Source organism: Camelina sativa, chromosome 4 (assembly GCF_030686135.1).
Source record: "Camelina sativa cultivar CO46 ecotype springtype chromosome 4, ASM3068613v1".
In the NCBI taxonomy this organism is placed as follows: domain Eukaryota; kingdom Viridiplantae; phylum Streptophyta; class Magnoliopsida; order Brassicales; family Brassicaceae; genus Camelina; species Camelina sativa.
Genome location: NC_141883.1, coordinates 27291999 through 27310513, shown reverse-complemented (window position 1 = coordinate 27310513; position 18515 = coordinate 27291999). Strand labels below are relative to the sequence as shown.

The 18515-nt window shown below is 34.7% G+C and overlaps 3 protein-coding genes and 3 pseudogenes across 8 annotated transcripts; 5 read left to right on the top strand and 1 right to left on the bottom strand.

Moving 5' to 3' along the window:
- Positions 1-614: 614 nt before the first annotated feature.
- LOC104784224 (UDP-glycosyltransferase 73C4 pseudogene) lies at positions 615-2231 on the top strand (annotated as a pseudogene). Its single transcript, XR_015597558.1, has one exon. The product of XR_015597558.1 is annotated as a UDP-glycosyltransferase 73C4 pseudogene (transcript).
- An 863-nt stretch (positions 2232-3094) lies between these two features.
- On the top strand, positions 3095-4824 carry LOC104782098 (UDP-glycosyltransferase 73C1 pseudogene; annotated as a pseudogene).
- A 1988-nt stretch (positions 4825-6812) lies between these two features.
- LOC104782097 (UDP-glycosyltransferase 73C1 pseudogene) lies at positions 6813-8703 on the top strand (annotated as a pseudogene). Its single transcript, XR_015597557.1, has one exon. The product of XR_015597557.1 is annotated as a UDP-glycosyltransferase 73C1 pseudogene (transcript).
- Positions 8704-9175: 472 nt separating this feature from the next.
- Positions 9176-12209, top strand: LOC104782096 (SWR1 complex subunit 2). 4 transcript variants are annotated; one of them, XM_010506921.3, is made up of 13 exons: positions 9176-9303; positions 9475-9565; positions 9676-9745; positions 9873-9944; positions 10052-10095; positions 10179-10452; positions 10546-10621; positions 10696-10815; positions 10906-10974; positions 11088-11130; positions 11324-11389; positions 11567-11804; positions 11962-12209. In XM_010506921.3, exons 2-12 carry the CDS (start codon positions 9498-9500, stop codon positions 11772-11774), a joined length of 1110 nt encoding a protein of 369 aa, XP_010505223.1. In that variant the 5' UTR covers positions 9176-9303; positions 9475-9497; the 3' UTR covers positions 11775-11804; positions 11962-12209. The 4 variants fall into 4 exon arrangements, with proteins under 4 accessions (XP_010505223.1, XP_010505221.1, XP_087367738.1 ...); XM_010506919.3 differs by having other exon boundaries at positions 11891-12209; XM_087511612.1 differs by having other exon boundaries at positions 9206-9400.
- Positions 12210-12234: 25 nt separating this feature from the next.
- On the top strand, positions 12235-13937 carry LOC104782094 (pentatricopeptide repeat-containing protein At2g36730). The gene has a single exon (XM_010506918.3). It carries the CDS (start codon positions 12364-12366, stop codon positions 13876-13878), a length of 1515 nt encoding a protein of 504 aa, XP_010505220.2. The 5' UTR covers positions 12235-12363; the 3' UTR covers positions 13879-13937.
- Positions 13938-15844: 1907 nt separating this feature from the next.
- Positions 15845-16298, bottom strand: LOC104784223 (uncharacterized). The gene has a single exon (XM_010509280.3). It carries the CDS (start codon positions 16216-16218, stop codon positions 15976-15978), a length of 243 nt encoding a protein of 80 aa, XP_010507582.1. The 5' UTR covers positions 16219-16298; the 3' UTR covers positions 15845-15975.
- Positions 16299-18515: the final 2217 nt, after the last annotated feature.

Below are 18515 nucleotides of genomic sequence, written 5' to 3'. Positions count from 1 at the left end.
GTTTAGATTTTACAATTAGAACGAAATTATATGTGGTTTGGATTTACAAATGAGATGATTAAGATTTAGATTTTACAGTTATAATGAAATTATATGTCAGTTTGAGTTTACAAATGAGATTAATTAGGATTTAGATTTTATAATTAGAATGAAATTATATATCGGGTTAAGTTTATAAAAGAGCGGTTGAGTTTTTTATTTTATAATAATGTATACAGATTTTATTTCCTTATTTTTTTAGAATGTGAATGAATAGGTTCTGACGTGTCAGATTTTCATAGGTTAAAATAAAGAGAAAGGAACAAAAAAACCAAAGAATAGGTTCCTTTTATAAATAATTATATATATATATATATATATATATTTCTATCTGTATATCATTTTCTTTTTTCTTTAAGAGATTATCTTCCTTCTTTAGTGTCAAAACTATTATATTTTTTATATATATTTCTATCTGTGTATCATTTTCTTTTTTCTTCAGGAGATTATCTTCCTTCTTTAGTGTCATACTAATTACGTCATCTATTAAATATGGTTAATTGTTTTTTCTTGTTCTATATATTCACGATTTTCTTGCATCTATATATTTATATGCTCACATACACACACTCATATTCCAAACGAAATAAAAATCTGGAGCAGACATGGCTTCTGAAGATAGTCACCACTCACATTCTTCACTTCACTTTGTTCTCTTCCCCTTCATGGCTCAAGGCCATATGATTCCCATGGTTGATATCGCAAGGCTTTTGGCTCAGCGCGGTGCAGCCATAACCATTGTCACAACGCCTCACAATGCAGCAAGGTTCAAGAATGTCCTAAGCCGTTCCATCGAGTCTGGCTTGCCCATCAACATAGTGCATGTCAAGTTTCCATATCAAGAAGCTGGTTTGCCAGAAGGACAGGAAAATTTGGATTTGCTTGAATCAATGGATTCAAGTATACATTTCTTTAAAGCGGTTAACACGCTTGAAGAACCGGTCATGAAGCTCATGGAAGAGATGACACCTAGACCAAACTGTCTGATTTCTGATATGTGTTTGCCTTATACAAGCAAAATCGCCAACAAGTTCAACATACCAAAGATCGTTTTTCATGGCATGTCATGCTTTTATCTTCTGTGTATGCTACTTCTACGCAGAAACCGTGAGATCTTCAACACTATAAAGTCGGACAAAGAGTATTTCCTCATCCCTTATTTCCCTGACAGGATCAAATTTAGGGAACCTCAAGTTCATGTCGAAACTGATGCTGATGGAGAGTGGAAAGTTTTCATAGACGATTTGGTAGAGGCTGATAACAAATCATATGGTGTGATCGTCAACACATTTCAGGAATTGGAGCCTGCTTATGTCAAAGACTACAAAGAGGCAAGGGCCGGAAAAGTATGGTCCATTGGACCCGTTTCCTTGTGCAACAAGGCAGGAACAGACAAAGCTGAGAGGGGAAACAAGGCGACCATTGATCAAGATGAGTGTCTTAAATGGCTTGATTCTCAAGAAGAAGGTTCGGTGCTCTATGTTTCTCTAGGGAGTATCTGCAATCTTCCTCTGGATCAGCTCAAGGAGCTCGGGCTAGGCCTCGAGGAATCCCAAAGACGTTTCATTTGGGTCATTAGAAGCTGGAAGAAGTATAATGAGTTAGCTGAGTGGATTACACAGAGCGGTTTTGAAGAAAGAATCAAAGATAGAAGCATTCTCATAAAAGGATGGTCTCCACAAATGCTTATCCTTTCACATCCTTCCATTGGAGGATTCTTAACACACTGCGGATGGAACTCAACTCTAGAGGGGATAACCGCTGGTCTACCACTGCTTACATGGCCACTATTTGCAGATCAATTCGGCAACGAGAAATTGGTTGTGGAGGTACTAAAATCCGGAGTCAAAGTTGGTGTTGAGGAGCCTATGAAATGGGGAGAAGAGGAGGAGATAGGAGTGCTGGTGGATAAAGAAGGAGTGAAGAAGGCAGTTGAAGAATTAATGGGTGAGAGTGATGAAGCAAAAGAGAGAAGAAGAAGAGCCAAAGAACTTGGAGAATTAGCTCACAAGGCTGTGGAGGAAGGAGGCTCTTCTCATTCTAACATTACTGTCTTCTTACAAGACATAATGCAGCTGATAAAATCCAAGAACTGATTACATCATTGTTTAGTAATATTATGATAGTTATCTATATGATTTCCGTTGTATGCGGTCTAGATTTGCTTGAAATGTTAAATTTTAAAACTGCAATTGGTTCATGAAATTTCAAATTTTTTTATGAACCTCTCACTGTTTTTAGTTTTTTTTTTTTTTTTTTTTTTTTTTTTTTTGATGAATTTTAATAAGGAGGGAGGTTTAAAAAGCTCTGATACTTCAACTGGTTGATATTTTTTTTAAATTTTTTGAAGATTTTAGTATTAAAAATAACATAAACTCTAGCAGCCGTATATCTTAAATCTCCTCCTTAAAAATATTCATTAAAATTTTTAATTCCACTTTTTAAATCCGTTTTGTTTGACTTTTCTAATTCCACTTGTGTGATTTTACGAATCAATCAATCACATAAAAGTTCAAATCTAAGATGATTTTCAAATCTACTAACATTCACTACTTATAATTTATCCGTTGGATTTGTTCTGTTACCAATCTGAAGTTTCAACAATCAAAATATTTTGACATAAGAAAATCTTCACAATAATTTGAAGATCAATCATCAAATCTGGAGTAAGAAAACAAATACTATAAATCAAACACTTTAGTTTATTTTTATTTTGAAGACATATTCATCAAGGTTATGATGGGGCCTTTTGGATGCTTTGAGGTTTGTTGTCCAAATTTTATAAAAAGGAGGAGATCCCGAGAGTTCGAGTTTGTTTTTCTTCTAAATTCTTTCATCCAATATTTGATATATTTGTTTTTTTTTGCGGCTGTGAAATCTTCACAATAATTTCGACGTAGTTCTCAAATATATTTTCTCTTACTTTTTTGGGCTTATATGAAAATTATGAATGCGAAAGAACACTTGAATGCCCGACACGATATATTTACTTAGTATTGTGAACCACTTGTGTTCTGTAACTGTAACGAATAAGCCAAATTTGCTTTTTGCTCTTTCTTACATCACATTTTAATTATCTCCTTAACTTCCAAGGCTATTTATCCAATTTATATGTATTGCACAGAGAAACACACATACACAAAATCAGAATCAAAGCAAAACAAAAACCAAAAAGAACATAATTAAGAGAGTTCCTCATGGCATCCGAAACTAGCCACCAGTTTCCTTCTCTTCACTTTGTTCTCTTCCCTTTCATGGCCCAAGGTCACATGATCCCCATGGTCGATATTGCAAGGCTCTTGGCTCAGCGAGGGGTCACTATAACCATTGTCACAACGCCTCAAAACGCAGCCCGGTTCAAGAACGTTCTCAGTCGGGCCATCCAGTCCGGCTTGCCCATCAATTTTGTGCAGATAAAGTTTCCATCTCAATAATCGGGTTTATCGGAAGGACATGAGAATTTGGACTTGCTCGATTCGTTGAGGGAGTCATTAACCTTCTTTCAAGCAATTAATATGCTGGGGGAACCCGTGGAGAAGCTCTTGAAAGAGTTTCAACCTAGGCCAAGCTGCATAATCGCCGACATGTGTTTGCCTTATACAAACAGAGTTGCCAAGAACCTTGGTATACCAAAAATCATCTTTCATGGCATGTGTTGCTTCAATCTTCTTTGTATGCATATTATGCACCAAAACCACGACCTCTTGGAAGCGATAGAGTCTGAAAAGGAGTACTTCTCCGTTCCAAATTTCCCTGACAGAGCTGAATTCACAAAAGCTCAGCTGCCAATGCTCTTACCTGTTGGAGTTTGGAAAGAGTTCGTTGACGAAATGACAGAAGCGGATAACACTTCGTATGGTGTGATTGTTAACACCTTTGAAGAGCTTGAGCCAGCTTATGTTAGAGACTACAAGAAAGTTAAAGCGAGTAAGGTATGGAGCATTGGACCGGTTTCCTTGTGCAACAAGGTAGGAGAAGACAAAGCCGAGAGGGGAAACAAGGCAGCCATTGATCAAGAAGAGTGTATTAAATGGCTTGATTCTAAAGAAGAAGGGTCTGTGCTATATGTTTGCCTTGGAAGTATATGCAATCTTCCTCTCTCTCAGCTCAAAGAGATCGGGTTAGGCCTCGAGGAATCCCAAAGACCATTCATTTGGGTCATAAGAGGTTGGGAGAAGTATAACGAGTTAGTTGACTGGATCTCGGAGAGCGGTTTTAAAGAAAGAACCAAAGAGAGAGGCCTTCTCATAAGAGGATGGTCACCTCAAATGCTTATCCTTTCACACCCTGCTGTTGGAGCCTTCTTGACACATTGTGGATGGAACTCGACTCTTGAAGGAATCACTTCAGGCGTTCCATTGCTCACTTGGCCACTTTTTGGAGACCAGTTCTGCAACGAGAAGCTGGCGGTGCAGGTACTAAATGTCGGTGTGAGAGCCGGGGTTGAAGATGTCATGAGATGTGGAGAAGAAGAGAAAATAGGAGTGTTGGTGGATAAAGAAGGAGTGAAGAAGGCAGTGGAAGAAGTGAAGAACTAATGGGTGATAGTAGTAATGCAAAAGAGAAAAGAAAAAGAGTCAAAGAGCTTGGAGAATTAGCTCACAAGGCGGTGGAGGAAGGAGGCTCTTCTCATTCCAACATCACATTATTGCTTCAAGACATAATTCAACTGCAGGCATAATCCAAGAATTGATTGTAACGTTTCTTGGTTTTATCCAAAAAAGAAAATGATTGTAACGTCAGTTCTTGTTGAAGAAAAATTCGTAATATTTTTTCTATTTAAAATTTTATATACTCTCTCAAATCTAATTATAATATGATCATCATACTCAGTTACTCACAGCCTGTTCTTCTAATAAGTTAGTACATATTAAGATTAAGTAACCGACGTCTATTAATATGTAAGTTAGTAAGTATATTTGTAACGTCCCAATTATAAAAGACAAAAAAAAAAAAAAAAAAAAAACTAATGTACAATGAAGTAGAAGAAAAACACAAGTTCTAATATTCTTTTTAGTTGTAGAAGAGTGTAGAAACCTTCTCAAGTGGTCCTGCATGAGGAGGATCGCAACTTTGCTTCTAGCGGCTCCTCAAGAGTTTAGACATATCAACACGTTTGTTTTTGTTCACTCTTGTTGAAGACGTATCAACAACTCTTTCTCATCGATCATGACAACTGTTCATGATGTTTATACCTTAATTCTTAAAGATGATACTATAATGCAAAACTAAAAGATAAAGAGACTTGTAATATATGTATGAGGACAACAAAAATGTTACATGTTTGGTCAGACCCTTTAATGTTCACTTTCACTTATACTAAATTTTCACCCGCGGTATATCGATATTTTCTTGACCGAAAACTTTTAAATTTGAAGTTATAATTATTTGTTGATTTTATTTAGTGTTTGAAATCGTATAATTGTATTTAGATTGTTAATTTTAGGATTTAATTTGTGATTTATTGCATGACATTTTTGTTTACATAAGCATAATTTAATTAAATTTTTTAATATTCTAATATTGATGATGTTAATAAAATAATAATAAGATAAACACCAAATTAATAGTATTTTAATTTATATATATATATATATATATATATATATATATCAACCCAAATCTGTCCTGCTATATAACCGTGATATTCAAAACTAAAATTATTTTAAAACAATTCTTTTGGCATAAGCATTTAATTTAGTATTTACTTAAATTAATTTATTAACCCACAAGTAATTTTTACATTTACATGTTACATTTTTATTTTTAATTTAGTAAATGCATTTAAAATATGAAATTATACACTATAGGATTTGGTAGATCAAATGAATCATCTAAATGTCTCTACGTTGGCGTACATTACTTTACATAGTCTTACTTTAAGTGAGTTTTGTTAACTTAAAAGTATATAAGAGCCTTTAATGATAATGGTTAGGTAGTGATTCCAATATTGTTTAGGAAAGTTGCGATTAGGGAGATTGTTTAAAAAGTTGGAAAGCTTATAACATAGGAATTGTCAATCCAAAAAACATAAAATATGATAAATCTTTTGTTATTTTTAAAAGTATTAATTTGATGCTAATGGACTTGGGCCTTTATAAGGAAGAGAAATATAATCAAATCATATTTATAAATTAAAATTAAAAATATTTAATACTAATGGTATGATTGTAAATAGTTTTGAACTTGAGGATTTATTTCATAAATGTCTCAAAAAATATAGATACAGAAGATGTTACGTATATTGTAATTTTCTAGTTACAAATATAATATGGGCTTTAAAATTATCTGACTTCCCAATAACATCTCAAGTTCGATAACTCTTTACTGCCACGTGGAAACGTGAATCGAAAGGGTGAAAAGGATCAGTGCGGTGGTCGCCGGCGAGGACGTGCTCGTCGAAATAAAATCCTCCAACCTAATTCTCCACAAGGTGAGACTTTTAAGCTCATTAAACAAGTTACTTCTCACTCTTGCCTTCGTGGGCACTTCTTAGATCACTGTGTTCTCACTTAAATTTTGGTCTTTTTTTGTTCCTTTAGGTTATGATGGGGCCTTTTTGATGCTTTGAGGTTTGTTGTCCAATGCTATAAAAAGCAGGAGATCCCGATAGTTCGAGTTTGTTTGTTTCTAAATTCTTCCACCCAATATTTGTTTTTTTTTTTCTGCGGCTGTGAAATCTTCACTATAATTTCGACGTAGTTCTCAAAGATATTTTCTCTTACTTTTTGGGGCTTATATGAAATTATGAATACGAAAGAACACTTGAGCTCCCGACACGATATATTATCATATTTTACTTCGTATTGTGAACCACTCGGTGTTCTGTAACTGTAACGAATAAGCCAATTTGCTTTTTGTTCTTTCTTACATCACATTTTAATTATGGGTTTGTTTTCATGGCTATTTATCCTTTTCATGAGTCGATGAATATAAATATATATGTGTTGCACAGAGAAACACACAAAATCAGAATCAAAGCAAAACAAAAACCAAAAAGAACATAATTAAGAGAGTTCCTCATGGCATCCGAAACTAGCCACCAATTTCCTTCTCTTCACTTTGTTCTCTTCCCTTTCATGGCTCAAGGTCACATGATCCCCATGGTGGATATTGCAAGGCTCTTGGCTCAGCGAGGGGTGACTATAACCATTGTCACGACGCCTCACAACGCAGCCCGGTTCAAGAACGTTCTCAGCCGGGCCATCCAGTCCGGCTTGCCCATCAATCTTGTGCAGATAAAGTTTCCATCTCAAGAATCGGGTTTATGGGAAGGACATGAGAATTTGGACTTGCTCGATTCGTTGGGGGCGTCATTAAACTTCTTTCTAGCAATTAATATGCTGGGGGAACCGGTGGAGGAGCTCTTGAAAGAGATTCAACCTAGGCCAAGCTGCATAATTGCCGACATGTGTTTGCCTTATACAAACAGAGTTGCCAAGAACCTTGGCATACCAAAAATCATCTTTCATGGCATGTGTTGCTTCAATCTTCTTTGTATGCATATTATGCACCAAAACCACGAGCTCGTGGAAGCGTTAGAGTCGGAAAAGGAGTACTTCTCCGTTCCAAATTTCCCTGACAAAGTTGAGTTCACAAAATCTCAGCTTCCAACTATCTTAGCTCCTGGAGATTGGAAAGACTTTCTTGGCGGAATGACAGAAGCGGATAACACTTCGTATGGTGTGATTGTTAACACCTTTGAAGAGCTTGAGCCAGCTTATGTTAGAGACTACAAGAAAGTTAAAGCGAGTAAGGTATGGAGCATCGGACCGGTTTCCTTGTGCAACAAGGTAGGAGAAGACAAAGCCGAGAGGGGAAACAAGGCGGCCATTGATCAAGAAGAGTGTATTAATTGGCTTGATTCTAAAGAAGAAGGGTCTGTGCTATATGTTTGTCTTGGAAGTATATGTAATCTTCCTCTGTCTCAGCTCAAAGAGATCGGGTTAGGCCTCGAGGAATCCCAAAGACCATTCATTTGGGTCATAAGAGGTTGGGAGAGGTATAACGAGTTAGTTGACTGGATCTCAGAGAGCGGTTTTAAAGAAAGAACCAAAGAGAGAGGCCTTCTCATAAGAGGATGGTCGCCTCAAATGCTTATCCTTCCACATCCTGCCGTTGGAGGATTCTTGACACACTGTGGATGGAACTCAACTTTAGAGGGAATCACCTCGGGAGTTCCATTGCTCACATGGCCATTGTTTGGAGATCAGTTCTGCAACCAGAAACTGGTTGTGCAGGTGCTAAAAGTAGGTGTAAGTGCCGGGGTTGAAGAGGTCATGAGATGGGGAGAAGAAGAGAAAATAGGAGTGTTGGTGGATAAAGAAGGGGTAAAGAAGGCAGTGGAAGAGTTGATGGGTGATAGTAATGATGCTAATGAGAGAAGAAAAAGAGTCAAAGAGCTTGGAGAATCAGCTCACAGGGCTGTGGAGGAAGGAGGCTCTTCTCATTCCAACATCACATTATTGCTACAAGACATAATGCAACGGGCAGTACAATCCAAGAACTGATTGTAACGTTTCTTGGTTTTACCCAAAAAAAGAAAATGAGCGTACGTTGGTTCTTTGATTTTGGTTTCATCCAAAAAAGAAAACTATTGTACGTTACGTTGGTTCTCTGATTACACCTTTGTTGAAGAAAAAATCATAAAATTTTTATTCGAAATTGCCTATACTCACGAATCTAAAAATAATATCATACTAAGATTATTAAGTAATCGACGTCTATTAACACTATGTAACTCAATTTAAAAGACGCAAAAAAAAAAAAAAAAAAATGTTATGGAGAATGAAAGTAGAAGAAAAGCACAAATTCAAAAATTCGTTTTATATAGTTGTAGAAGCGTGTACAAACCTGCGCAAGAGTGGTCCTGCATGAGGAGGATATATCTCAACTTCAATATTGCGGCTCCTTAAAGAGTTTAAGACTTATCAAAAACTCTCTCCCCTCGATCATGACAACTGTTCAGGATGTTTTTTTATCTTAAATAGATGACATAACGAAAGAGACATCATCAGACATGTATGACAAAAGTGTTTCACTTTTTTCACTCAAGTAATTTTCCTAGTTAAAAAAATATATAATGGGCTTTAAAATTATCTTTACATAAAGGCCCAATAATAATATCTCAAGTTCAATAATAACTGTTTACGAACTACTGCCACGTGGAAAAGTGAATCAAAAAGGGTGAAAAGAATCAGTGCGGTGGTCGCCGGCGAGGACGTGCTCGTCGAAATAAACTCCTCCAACCTAATGCTCCCCAAGGTGAGATTTTTAAGCTCATCAAACAATTCACTTCTCACTCCTTTTGCTTTCGTGGGCTCTTCGTAGATCAATCACTGTGTTCTCACTCAGATTTTAGGTGTTTTTGTTTGTTCCTTTAGATTTTGATTTCATCGAAATTTTCGTAAAAACCCTAATGTTGTTTGGTTAAAGGAGTGAACTTGCAGAGGTTATCAATGGAAAGCGATAAAGAGGAGCCAGTGGTGTTCTTGGACCGTACAACCCGAGCAACTCGGGGTAAACGGTAAGAAACAACTTCGAGCTCTAAAGCTTCTTACTTTATGAATGGTGTTTTACCCTGAGATTGTGTTTTTCGAATCTTTTTATTCTCACTTACTTTTCTTTGTTTGCAAGGATGACCAAGTTGCTTGATGACGAAGTAGAAGAAGATGAACAGTTTTGGAATCAAGAAGCTCTTAAAGAGGTTTGTTTTATTATAAATTGTAGATGTTATAATACATAATGGAACAATCAGATACTACTATTGCAGATATATTTTTGTATGTATGTTGCCAATTTATATATCTCTCTTCTATCTTTGCTATATGCAGGAAGAACATGATGATGAATATGAAGCAGAAGGTGAAGTTGCTGATGAATTTGACAGCGACTTCAATGACGATGTAGTTTTTACATGCTGCCTGTATATTCAGTTCTTATTCTTCACCAAGCTATTGCTCTAGTTCCATTTTTATTAAGCTTCTTTTATTTTGCTTTTGTTTGGGAATAGGAGCCCGAGCCTGAAGCAGTAGCAGAAAATGAAAAAGTAGAGAGGTTTGTCTCGTTTGGCATTTTTCAGTAGCTCATTATGTGTTTTTTTTTTTTTAGTTTTGTTACAATTGTATACATTGTTGCAGGGATCTGCCAAAGAAGCGGCTGATTTACCCTGGGAAACCTGCATCAAAGAAAAAGAAGAAGAAGACAAAGGTAATTTCGAAGTTAGAAGATACTCCTGCAGATGAGAAGCTAGGTGAAGAAGTGGGACATAAGGAACAAGACGAAAAAGAAGAGAATGAAGCACAAGAAGATATGGAAGGTGAGAAGTTCATTAGGAAATCTACCCGGACTTCAGTAGTTGTGCGGCAAGCAGAAAGAGATGCGTTGCGTGCTGCTATACAGGCGACAACAAAGGTTTCCACAGAACTCATCCTCATTAGCTAATGGCTGCATTTTCATAGTTTGTTTTAGTCTTGCCATGTTGACTTCGTTCTTGTGATTGTTCAGCCAATACAAAGGAAAAAAGTAGGGGAGGAAAAACGGATGACACAAGAAGAAATGCTGCTTGAAGCTGCTCAAACAGGTTTGGATTTTTGATGCTGCATCAGTTTTTTTTTCTGTCAGAAACTCAAATTGCTAACGTCAGGTGTTTTGCAGAAATCATGAATTTGAGGAATTTAGAACGTGTCTTGGCAAGGGAAGAAGAAGTGAAAAAGAAAGCGATTGTGCATAAAGCAGTCTACAAGGGTCCTCAGATTCGGTATATTTCAAAAGATGGTAAGCTCTCCCAGCAAAATAAGTTTTCCAATCTAAACGGATATTTCCAGACTAACATCTGTATTGTTTAACTTCTAACTTTACATGCAGGATGCAACTATTTAGAATTCAGTAATGGTGCGTCGTTCAATTCAGAGTTGTCAACGAAGTCTGTTCCCTGTAAGTAATTTTGTTCTGAGTTGTGTTTGGAGATGAACATAAATATGTTCATATTGATCTATAGTTCTATACTGATCTCTGTCTGTATATTGGTTTTTTTTTTCTCTTTCCAGATCCAGAAAAAGCTGTATGTGTGATAACCGGATTGCCTGCCAAGTAAGAGGTTTTCTATTCATCTATTTTGTCATTAGAAGAACAAGATCCATTGTAGGTCTACTAAAAAGAAGTTATCAGTTTGTTTTTGTTATACACCTATTAAAAAAATGATGTTCTACACAAGCAACCTGATTGTCTTTTCTCTGCAATTCTAAAACGAGTTTTTAACTGTTGTGTATTGGTGATGATACAGGTACCGAGATCCAAAAACTGGTCTTCCTTATGCAACTAAAGACGCCTTCAAAGCAATACGTGAAAGGTAATTTAAAAACTTCTGCATCTTTGATGTCATCTGAAGAAATATTCATTCGTTATTTCCTCCCAATGGATCAAAACAAATGAACGTTGTCAGGGAAACACGCTTTTACATTGCCATTTAACTATAGTTTTAGAATCTGATATATTCCACACACGTTATGTTGTGGTTCTTTTGAAGGTTCATGGACGAACACGATGGTTTGAGAAAGAAAATGGAAATGGGAGATTTGTTCGATACACTTGTAGCGAAAGGTTTTACAACGAAACAAAAGAGAACAAAGATTCCGAGGCTAAACAAATCATTTACCCTCAGAAACTCAGCTCGTTTCCTTAGGTTCGAGTCTGAAGAAGAAAGTGAAGAAGAAAGTGAAGAAGATTCAGAATAATAATTAACCACCTCTCCCTACTCTGCTTTGGTAAGTATATATAAACAAAAGCCTTTGTTTCCTTGAAACATGATCATGCCACTTAGAGTCGTAATCATGTTCTGTATAACCTGCAGCTCACATCACATGATTGGAACTTCCCACAACCAGTATGTGTATAAAATCATTAAATGGTTTTGGTTCTCAGAGATAAGAAGAACATTAATGGAGGAAGTTTTCTTGATCAGAGCTTGAAATTGAAACAGCACTCGAATCAGAGAGATTGATCCTCCCAACCAGAACCTACGACACCATCACCGAATCAGAGAGGAAAAAAAAGTGTAATTTTATATATTTTGTTGACCTTGTAAATTCATGTAATTCTCTCTACTTAACTTGTGACATGAAAGATTATATTTTTTGGTTCAGGTAATATCAATTTCACATTTAACCGAACCGAATGAACGTTAGATTTTACTTCGGTTCTGTTAAACCAAACTCCAAAGCTATAAATAAAACACTGATTTGAAAAATTGAAACTTTATGCTATTGGATCACTCAAGACTCGGAGCTCCAATGGCATAATTTGACATTATCACAAGGAAGTAGAATGATTCGTAGTTCAGAGTCAAGTTTCAAATCAAAGAAACACCAATGCCTTATCTTACTCAAGCTTTGTTCCTCAATCAAACATCTTTTACAGATCCATGGCCAAATCCATGTCTCCGCTCTCCAAAATGACAGCTTTATCATCAGCGAGCTTGTACGTGTATCTTCACTATCTCACGCCAAGGACCTTACTTTTGCGCGAACCCTTCTGCTTCACTCTTCAGATTCGACTCCTTCCACTTGGAATATGCTCAGCAGAGGCTATTCATCGAGCGACTCTCCTGTAGAATCGATTTGGGTTTACTCTGAGATGAAGAGACGAAGGATCAAACCTAATAAGCTCACTTTTCCTTTTCTTCTCAAGGCTTGCGCTTCGTTTTTAGGTCTCACTGCAGGGAGACAGATCCAAGTTGAGGTTTTTAAACATGGGTTTGATTCTGATGTCTATGTTGGGAACAATCTTATTCATCTCTATGGTACTTGTAAGAAAACTTCTAGTGCCAGGAAGGTGTTCGACGAAATGACTGAGAGAAATTTGGTTTCTTGGAACTCGATCATGACTGCTCTCGTTGAGAATGGTAAGTTCAATTCAGCGATTGAGTGTTTTCTAGAGATGATTGGTTTGCGGTTTTATCCGGATGAGACGACAATGGTGGTTTTGCTCTCTGCGTGTGTTGGTAACTTGAGCTTGGGAAAATTGATACATTCACAGGTGATGGTACGAGAGTTAGAGTTGAACTGTAGACTTGGTACTGCACTTGTTGATATGTATGCAAAGTCTGGTGGTTTAGAGTATGCTAGGTTAGTTTTCGAAAGAATGGCTGATAAAAATGTTTGGACTTGGAGCGCCATGATTGTAGGGTTAGCACAATACGGATTTGCAGGAGAAGCACTTCAACTTTTCTCGAAGATGATGAAAGAATCGTCTGTGAGACCAAACTACGTGACATTTCTCGGTGTTTTATGCGCTTGTAGCCACACGGGATTGGTGGAGGACGGGTACAGATACTTCCACGAAATGGAGAAAACACACAAGATCAAACCAATGATGATTCATTATGGTGCAATGGTTGATATATTGGGACGTGCAGGTAGACTAAACGAGGCGTATGACTTTATAAAGAAAATGCCTTTTGAGCCTGATGCGGTTGTTTGGAGAACTCTACTATCTGCGTGTACTATCCATCATGATGATGATGATAAAGGGATTGGAGAGAAAGTAAAAAAGAGATTGATTGAGTTAGAGCCAAAGAGGAGTGGGAATTTGGTGATTGTGGCGAATAGGTTTGCGGAAGCGGGGATGTGGGATGAAGCAGCTGAAGTTAGGAAGGTAATGAAGGAAACTAAGATGAAGAAGGTCGCAGGAGAGAGTTGTCTAGAGCTAGAAGGTTCAGTTCATAGATTTCTCTCTGGATATGATCCTCGTTCTGAGTATGTTTCTATCTATGAGTTATTAGATTTGTTCAAGTTTCATCACTTGACATATGACAATCATTTGTTGTCTAGTGTGATCTGAATCCATCTTCTTATTAACATCTCTTCTAGTTTCTTAAATTACACTTAAGATTTTCTATAGTGAATGACTCTAGAAAAAAACTATTATTTTGGGGTTTTAATGTAATATCCAACCATATGACAATTTTTTTTGTATTTTACAAAAAAAAACATTAATCAAATATAATCTTTTACAAAATTTATAATCAATAACACCAAGTTTTTCTTATAAAATTAATAAAAACTTGAACCAATCAGAATATATATACTCTTTTATTTTCAGATAGTGTAAAGTAAAATTTTTGATATAGGCAAGTGCAATTGAAATACATGGAAAGTGTAAATTCAAATTTGGAAAATATATATGGATGTGCGAATGGAGCAACAACGAAGAAAAACGTAGCCAATGGCAATATGGCATATCCAATGGAAGATTCTCAACAAGATTTCACAAATATAAAAAGTGAAGTCTTTATCATTATTTCACATTACTTAAAAGTCTTGAAACCAAAAGTTGTGTCTTTAGCGTTGGCTCCGACTTTCATTGATTTGCTTCTTTTCATAACGATTCAGATTTTTTTTTTTTAAATTCTTGAATGTTATGAAAGTCATACATCAAATAAAGAAAAGATATAACGTTTTGAATTTTCGCTTTACATGCACTTCTTCTTCGGAGAAAGTAACAAACAATATAACATAGACACATCCATTGAGAGCTTACTAACGTACGTGAATCTAACATAACAAATTAACAATATAGGTTGATCATCAGTTCATCACCAAAGTAGTTGATACGTTGATCCTCTCACGTTTGATAACTTATGCAATTTTGTGTATTCTAATTAGGTATATATGTGTAACAAAATGTATATTGCATGCCGGAAAGTGTAGTTACTTGATGTTTTCAAAGCATTTACGAGTGGAAAAGTACGTACGTCAAGTCATCGCATACGTATGATCCATAGGAGCCGTAAATGTCATATAGGTATTATTTTTTGTTTAATTTCGTGGGTGTTTATTAATGTTATTTTCATCATAAAAGATGATCAATGAAATTGTTTTCATCATAAAGTAAGCAAGAAAAGTAACATAAATTGATTTATGTCAATATGATATGATAATCCATGGAGTGCGATTGGAGCTGAAGTGAAAAGGGTAGCTAATGGGCAATATAGCATATCCCTTGGAAGATTCCCAAATCACCAATTTCTCAACACATCAATTCTTCTTTCTTTTTTTCATTTCTTCCAAATGGAGAGCTAGAGGAGTAAAATACTATCACATGATATATAATTCATTGAAAAGAAGTCGAATATCAGAAAATTATGCTAGCGTACAAGGGACATAAGTGTATACGATTTTGTATACGTATATGTGTGAGTCTATAAAGAAAGCATAAAGGCATCATTTATAAAACCCTCTCCACACAACCAAAACATGACGGTGGTGTTGGCTCTTCTCTGAAGAACCTGAGGAAGTTGGAACCCGCGGTTTTAACCACTGGGTTCTCTTTTTATATATATGTAGATAGGGCAACATCGGATCCTTTGGCATTTCCTCGACCTGAGATTGAAGAAGAAGATGTGTGTATCGTCTTCCCTTTGAGAGTTACTTCTGATCAAATTGTGTTGTTTCATAGTTTCACTTCTTCTCTGGTTTGTATTGTTCACCCTCTTGTCTCCCACTCTCTTTTCATCTGTGTTTGCGGTTTCTGTTATAAACTTAATGATTACTACCCTATAGTTTATGGATTGATGATGAGTTTTTAATTTGAATATGTCTTCTTCAATTGGGATTTTAGTGCACTAGTTCTTATGATCGCTAGCTACTCTGTTACCACACCAAGTTGAAAATATTGTAAGAGACATGACGAGATAATATATATATTGATTCTACCAAAATAATTTAAATTCCACAATAAGAAGTTATGTTTATAATGTTCTTAAATTTTAGTTAGTTTTTCACCATTTATTATGAGCATGAGATTGAAAACAAGAATATAACAAGAATATCTTATTATTACAAATATAATGTAGAAGTAGTTGAAGCAATAACAGTTGGACTAACTGTCCATTAATACAATCATACAATCACCGTACCATATCATATATGTTAGAAATTAGTTGGCTAGACCAAATTTTCTGCTGAGGTGCTGGTTCTTAAGGACATCTGTCTTCGTAGCAGCCGGTGGAGATTGGTTACACGTTCTATGACAGTCGGAACATTCTCCTGCTGATGATGAAAATTGACAATGGGGACGACACAATATACTGCATTTTACCTCCGAGTTTGCTTCACCTCCGACCACAATCGCCGCTACTATCAACACCATCATCAGCATCATGCTCAGATCTTTACCCATCTTCCTTGTATCTATTTGTCTTTTTTTTCTTTTCTTTCTTTTATGTTGATCACTGAATGAGTCCACAATGTGAAAGTAAGTCTCTCTATTTATAATTCTAAAGAAGTGATGATGATCATATGACTTCCAATTAATATTTGGTATCTTATATTATATATTATAGGATGCAATACAATTAGGGGGAGGTATTGGTTTAGGATTAGAAAGAATTTTAACGACTTTATGTTCTTGCTGATTTTTAGAATCATAGAAAATTGAAAGTTAAAAATGAAGGATTCTAAGAGATTGTTTAGGAAGTTTTTTAAAATCTTGCTGATTGTTTAGGAAGTTTTTTAAAATCTTGCTGATTTGTTTTTTCTAATCTTGTAAAATCTTTCTATTTGATGAAAGAGTTTTCATGACTTTTGTTATGAAGGAAATGATATAAAATCCTAAACCAATAACATAAAATTTGAATTCATTAACAATCCAAGATTCTTTTGTTTTACTTGAATAACATAAAACTTTTAATGACTTTATAAAACTCTTAATCCAATAACAACAGATTTATCAAGATTTTAGATAACTTTTTACAAATCCACAACCAATAACACCAAATTTTTGAAGAGTTTTAAAAAGTCTTGATTGAATAACAACATATTTACCTAACTTTTAAAGTCATTAAAATTCTTTCTAAATCCTAAACCAATACCTCCCCATTATATTGTGTTTCTATATATCTACGAAAAATAAGATAGAATTCCTTTGTATGGATTTCCCTTGAAGATTTGTAGTAAATGAAATATTATCTACCTTTTCAAGCTTGGAAAATTGGATAAAAATGTATGATGTTATTAGAGTTTTTAGTAGGAAAAATGCTTTAGACATATATATTAGCGTTCAGTTTTAAAATCCATATATAATTGTAAAAAATGGAAACAAAAACATATGGATTTTGAAATAAAATGTTTTATCCTTGGATTTGAATCTTCTATTTTACACTTTCAAATCTATTCAAATTCATTTTAAGGGGGTGTATTCAACTTGACATTTTAAGTTATTTGTATAAAATTTATAAATCCTATGTTATTCAATCATGGATTTTAAAAAGTCTATTAAAATCCACGGTTATTGAACTGATGATTTAAAATTTTACTTTAAAATACACTGTTATTCAAAACAGTTTGTGGATTTGAATTTTAGGGGGGGTGTATTCAACTTGACATTTTAGGTGATTTGCATAAAAGTTACAAATCTTATGTTATTCAATCATGGATTTTAAAAAGTCTCCTGAAATTCATTGTTATTGAACTGATGATTTAAAAATCTACTTTAAAATCCACTGTTATTCAAAACAGTTTGTGGATTTGGATTTTAATAAGTTTCAGGGATTCCGGAGGATTTGAGAAGATTTGTTTAGTTGAAAATACAAAAATCCAAATCTCATGGTTTTATGTGGGATTTGAGAGAATTTTACCAAAAATCATATCAACTTCCCTAAAATCTATCAAAATTCCAAATTTACTAAATCCCATAGAATCCTCCAAAATCATTGTTTCAATACATCCCCCTTAATAAATTTTAGGGATTCTGGAAGATTTGAGGGATTTGTTTAATTAAAAATACAGAAATCCAAATCTCATAGTTTTATGTGGGATTTGAAAGAATTATAACATAAATCATATCAACTACTCTAAAAATCTATCAAAATTCCAAATTTTCTAAATCCCACAAAATCCTTCAAAATCATAGTTTCAATATACCCCCCTAAAAACATAATGTAGGTTTTGAAATCCAAAAACTAATCATTAATTGAATAACATGAGATTTTAACAAGTATTTCATATAATCAAGGACAATAACACATAATTTTGATAAGTATTTTAAAATCAATTAATAGGACATGATTTTTGTTTGGATTTCCAAATCCATTAAATCATAGAACCAATAACTCCATCTTAGAATTCAATTTGTCATATTTTGCACTCTCAATATTTGATAGGTGTTTGTATTTATTTACTTTTAGATTTTAGATTTTATCATTTTCATTCATTTAAATTTTTGAGCATATCCAAAAACATTTTGGGTGATATGTATATAACTACGTATGTTAACAAAAATATACAAAATAATTTTGAAAAAAAAAAATCGGGAAAAACCAAATCTAGCAAAAGCAAACAACAAAATTTGTCAACGAATTATCAAAATAGACCGACGAAACTGTAATAAACAAACGCAATTATTTTATGTTATAGCAATACAGTTTTAATATTATATTTATTTTGTGTTTCTATATATCTATGAAAACAATATAGAAT

Excerpts from the sequence above, each read along its gene's own strand:
- LOC104782096 (XM_010506921.3), top strand. The coding sequence starts at position 9,498 with ATGGAAAGCGATAAAGAGGAGCCAGTGGTGTTCTTGGACCGTACAACC. Across the intron at positions 9,566-9,675 it reads CGAGCAACTCGGGGTAAACG|GATGACCAAGTTGCTTGATG; the intron begins GTAAGAAACAAC and ends TTTGTTTGCAAG. Across the intron at positions 11,390-11,566 it reads TTCAAAGCAATACGTGAAAG|GTTCATGGACGAACACGATG; the intron begins GTAATTTAAAAA and ends GTTCTTTTGAAG.
- LOC104782094 (XM_010506918.3), top strand. The coding sequence starts at position 12,364 with ATGATTCGTAGTTCAGAGTCAAGTTTCAAATCAAAGAAACACCAATGC.
- LOC104784223 (XM_010509280.3), bottom strand. The coding sequence starts at position 16,218 with ATGGGTAAAGATCTGAGCATGATGCTGATGATGGTGTTGATAGTAGCG.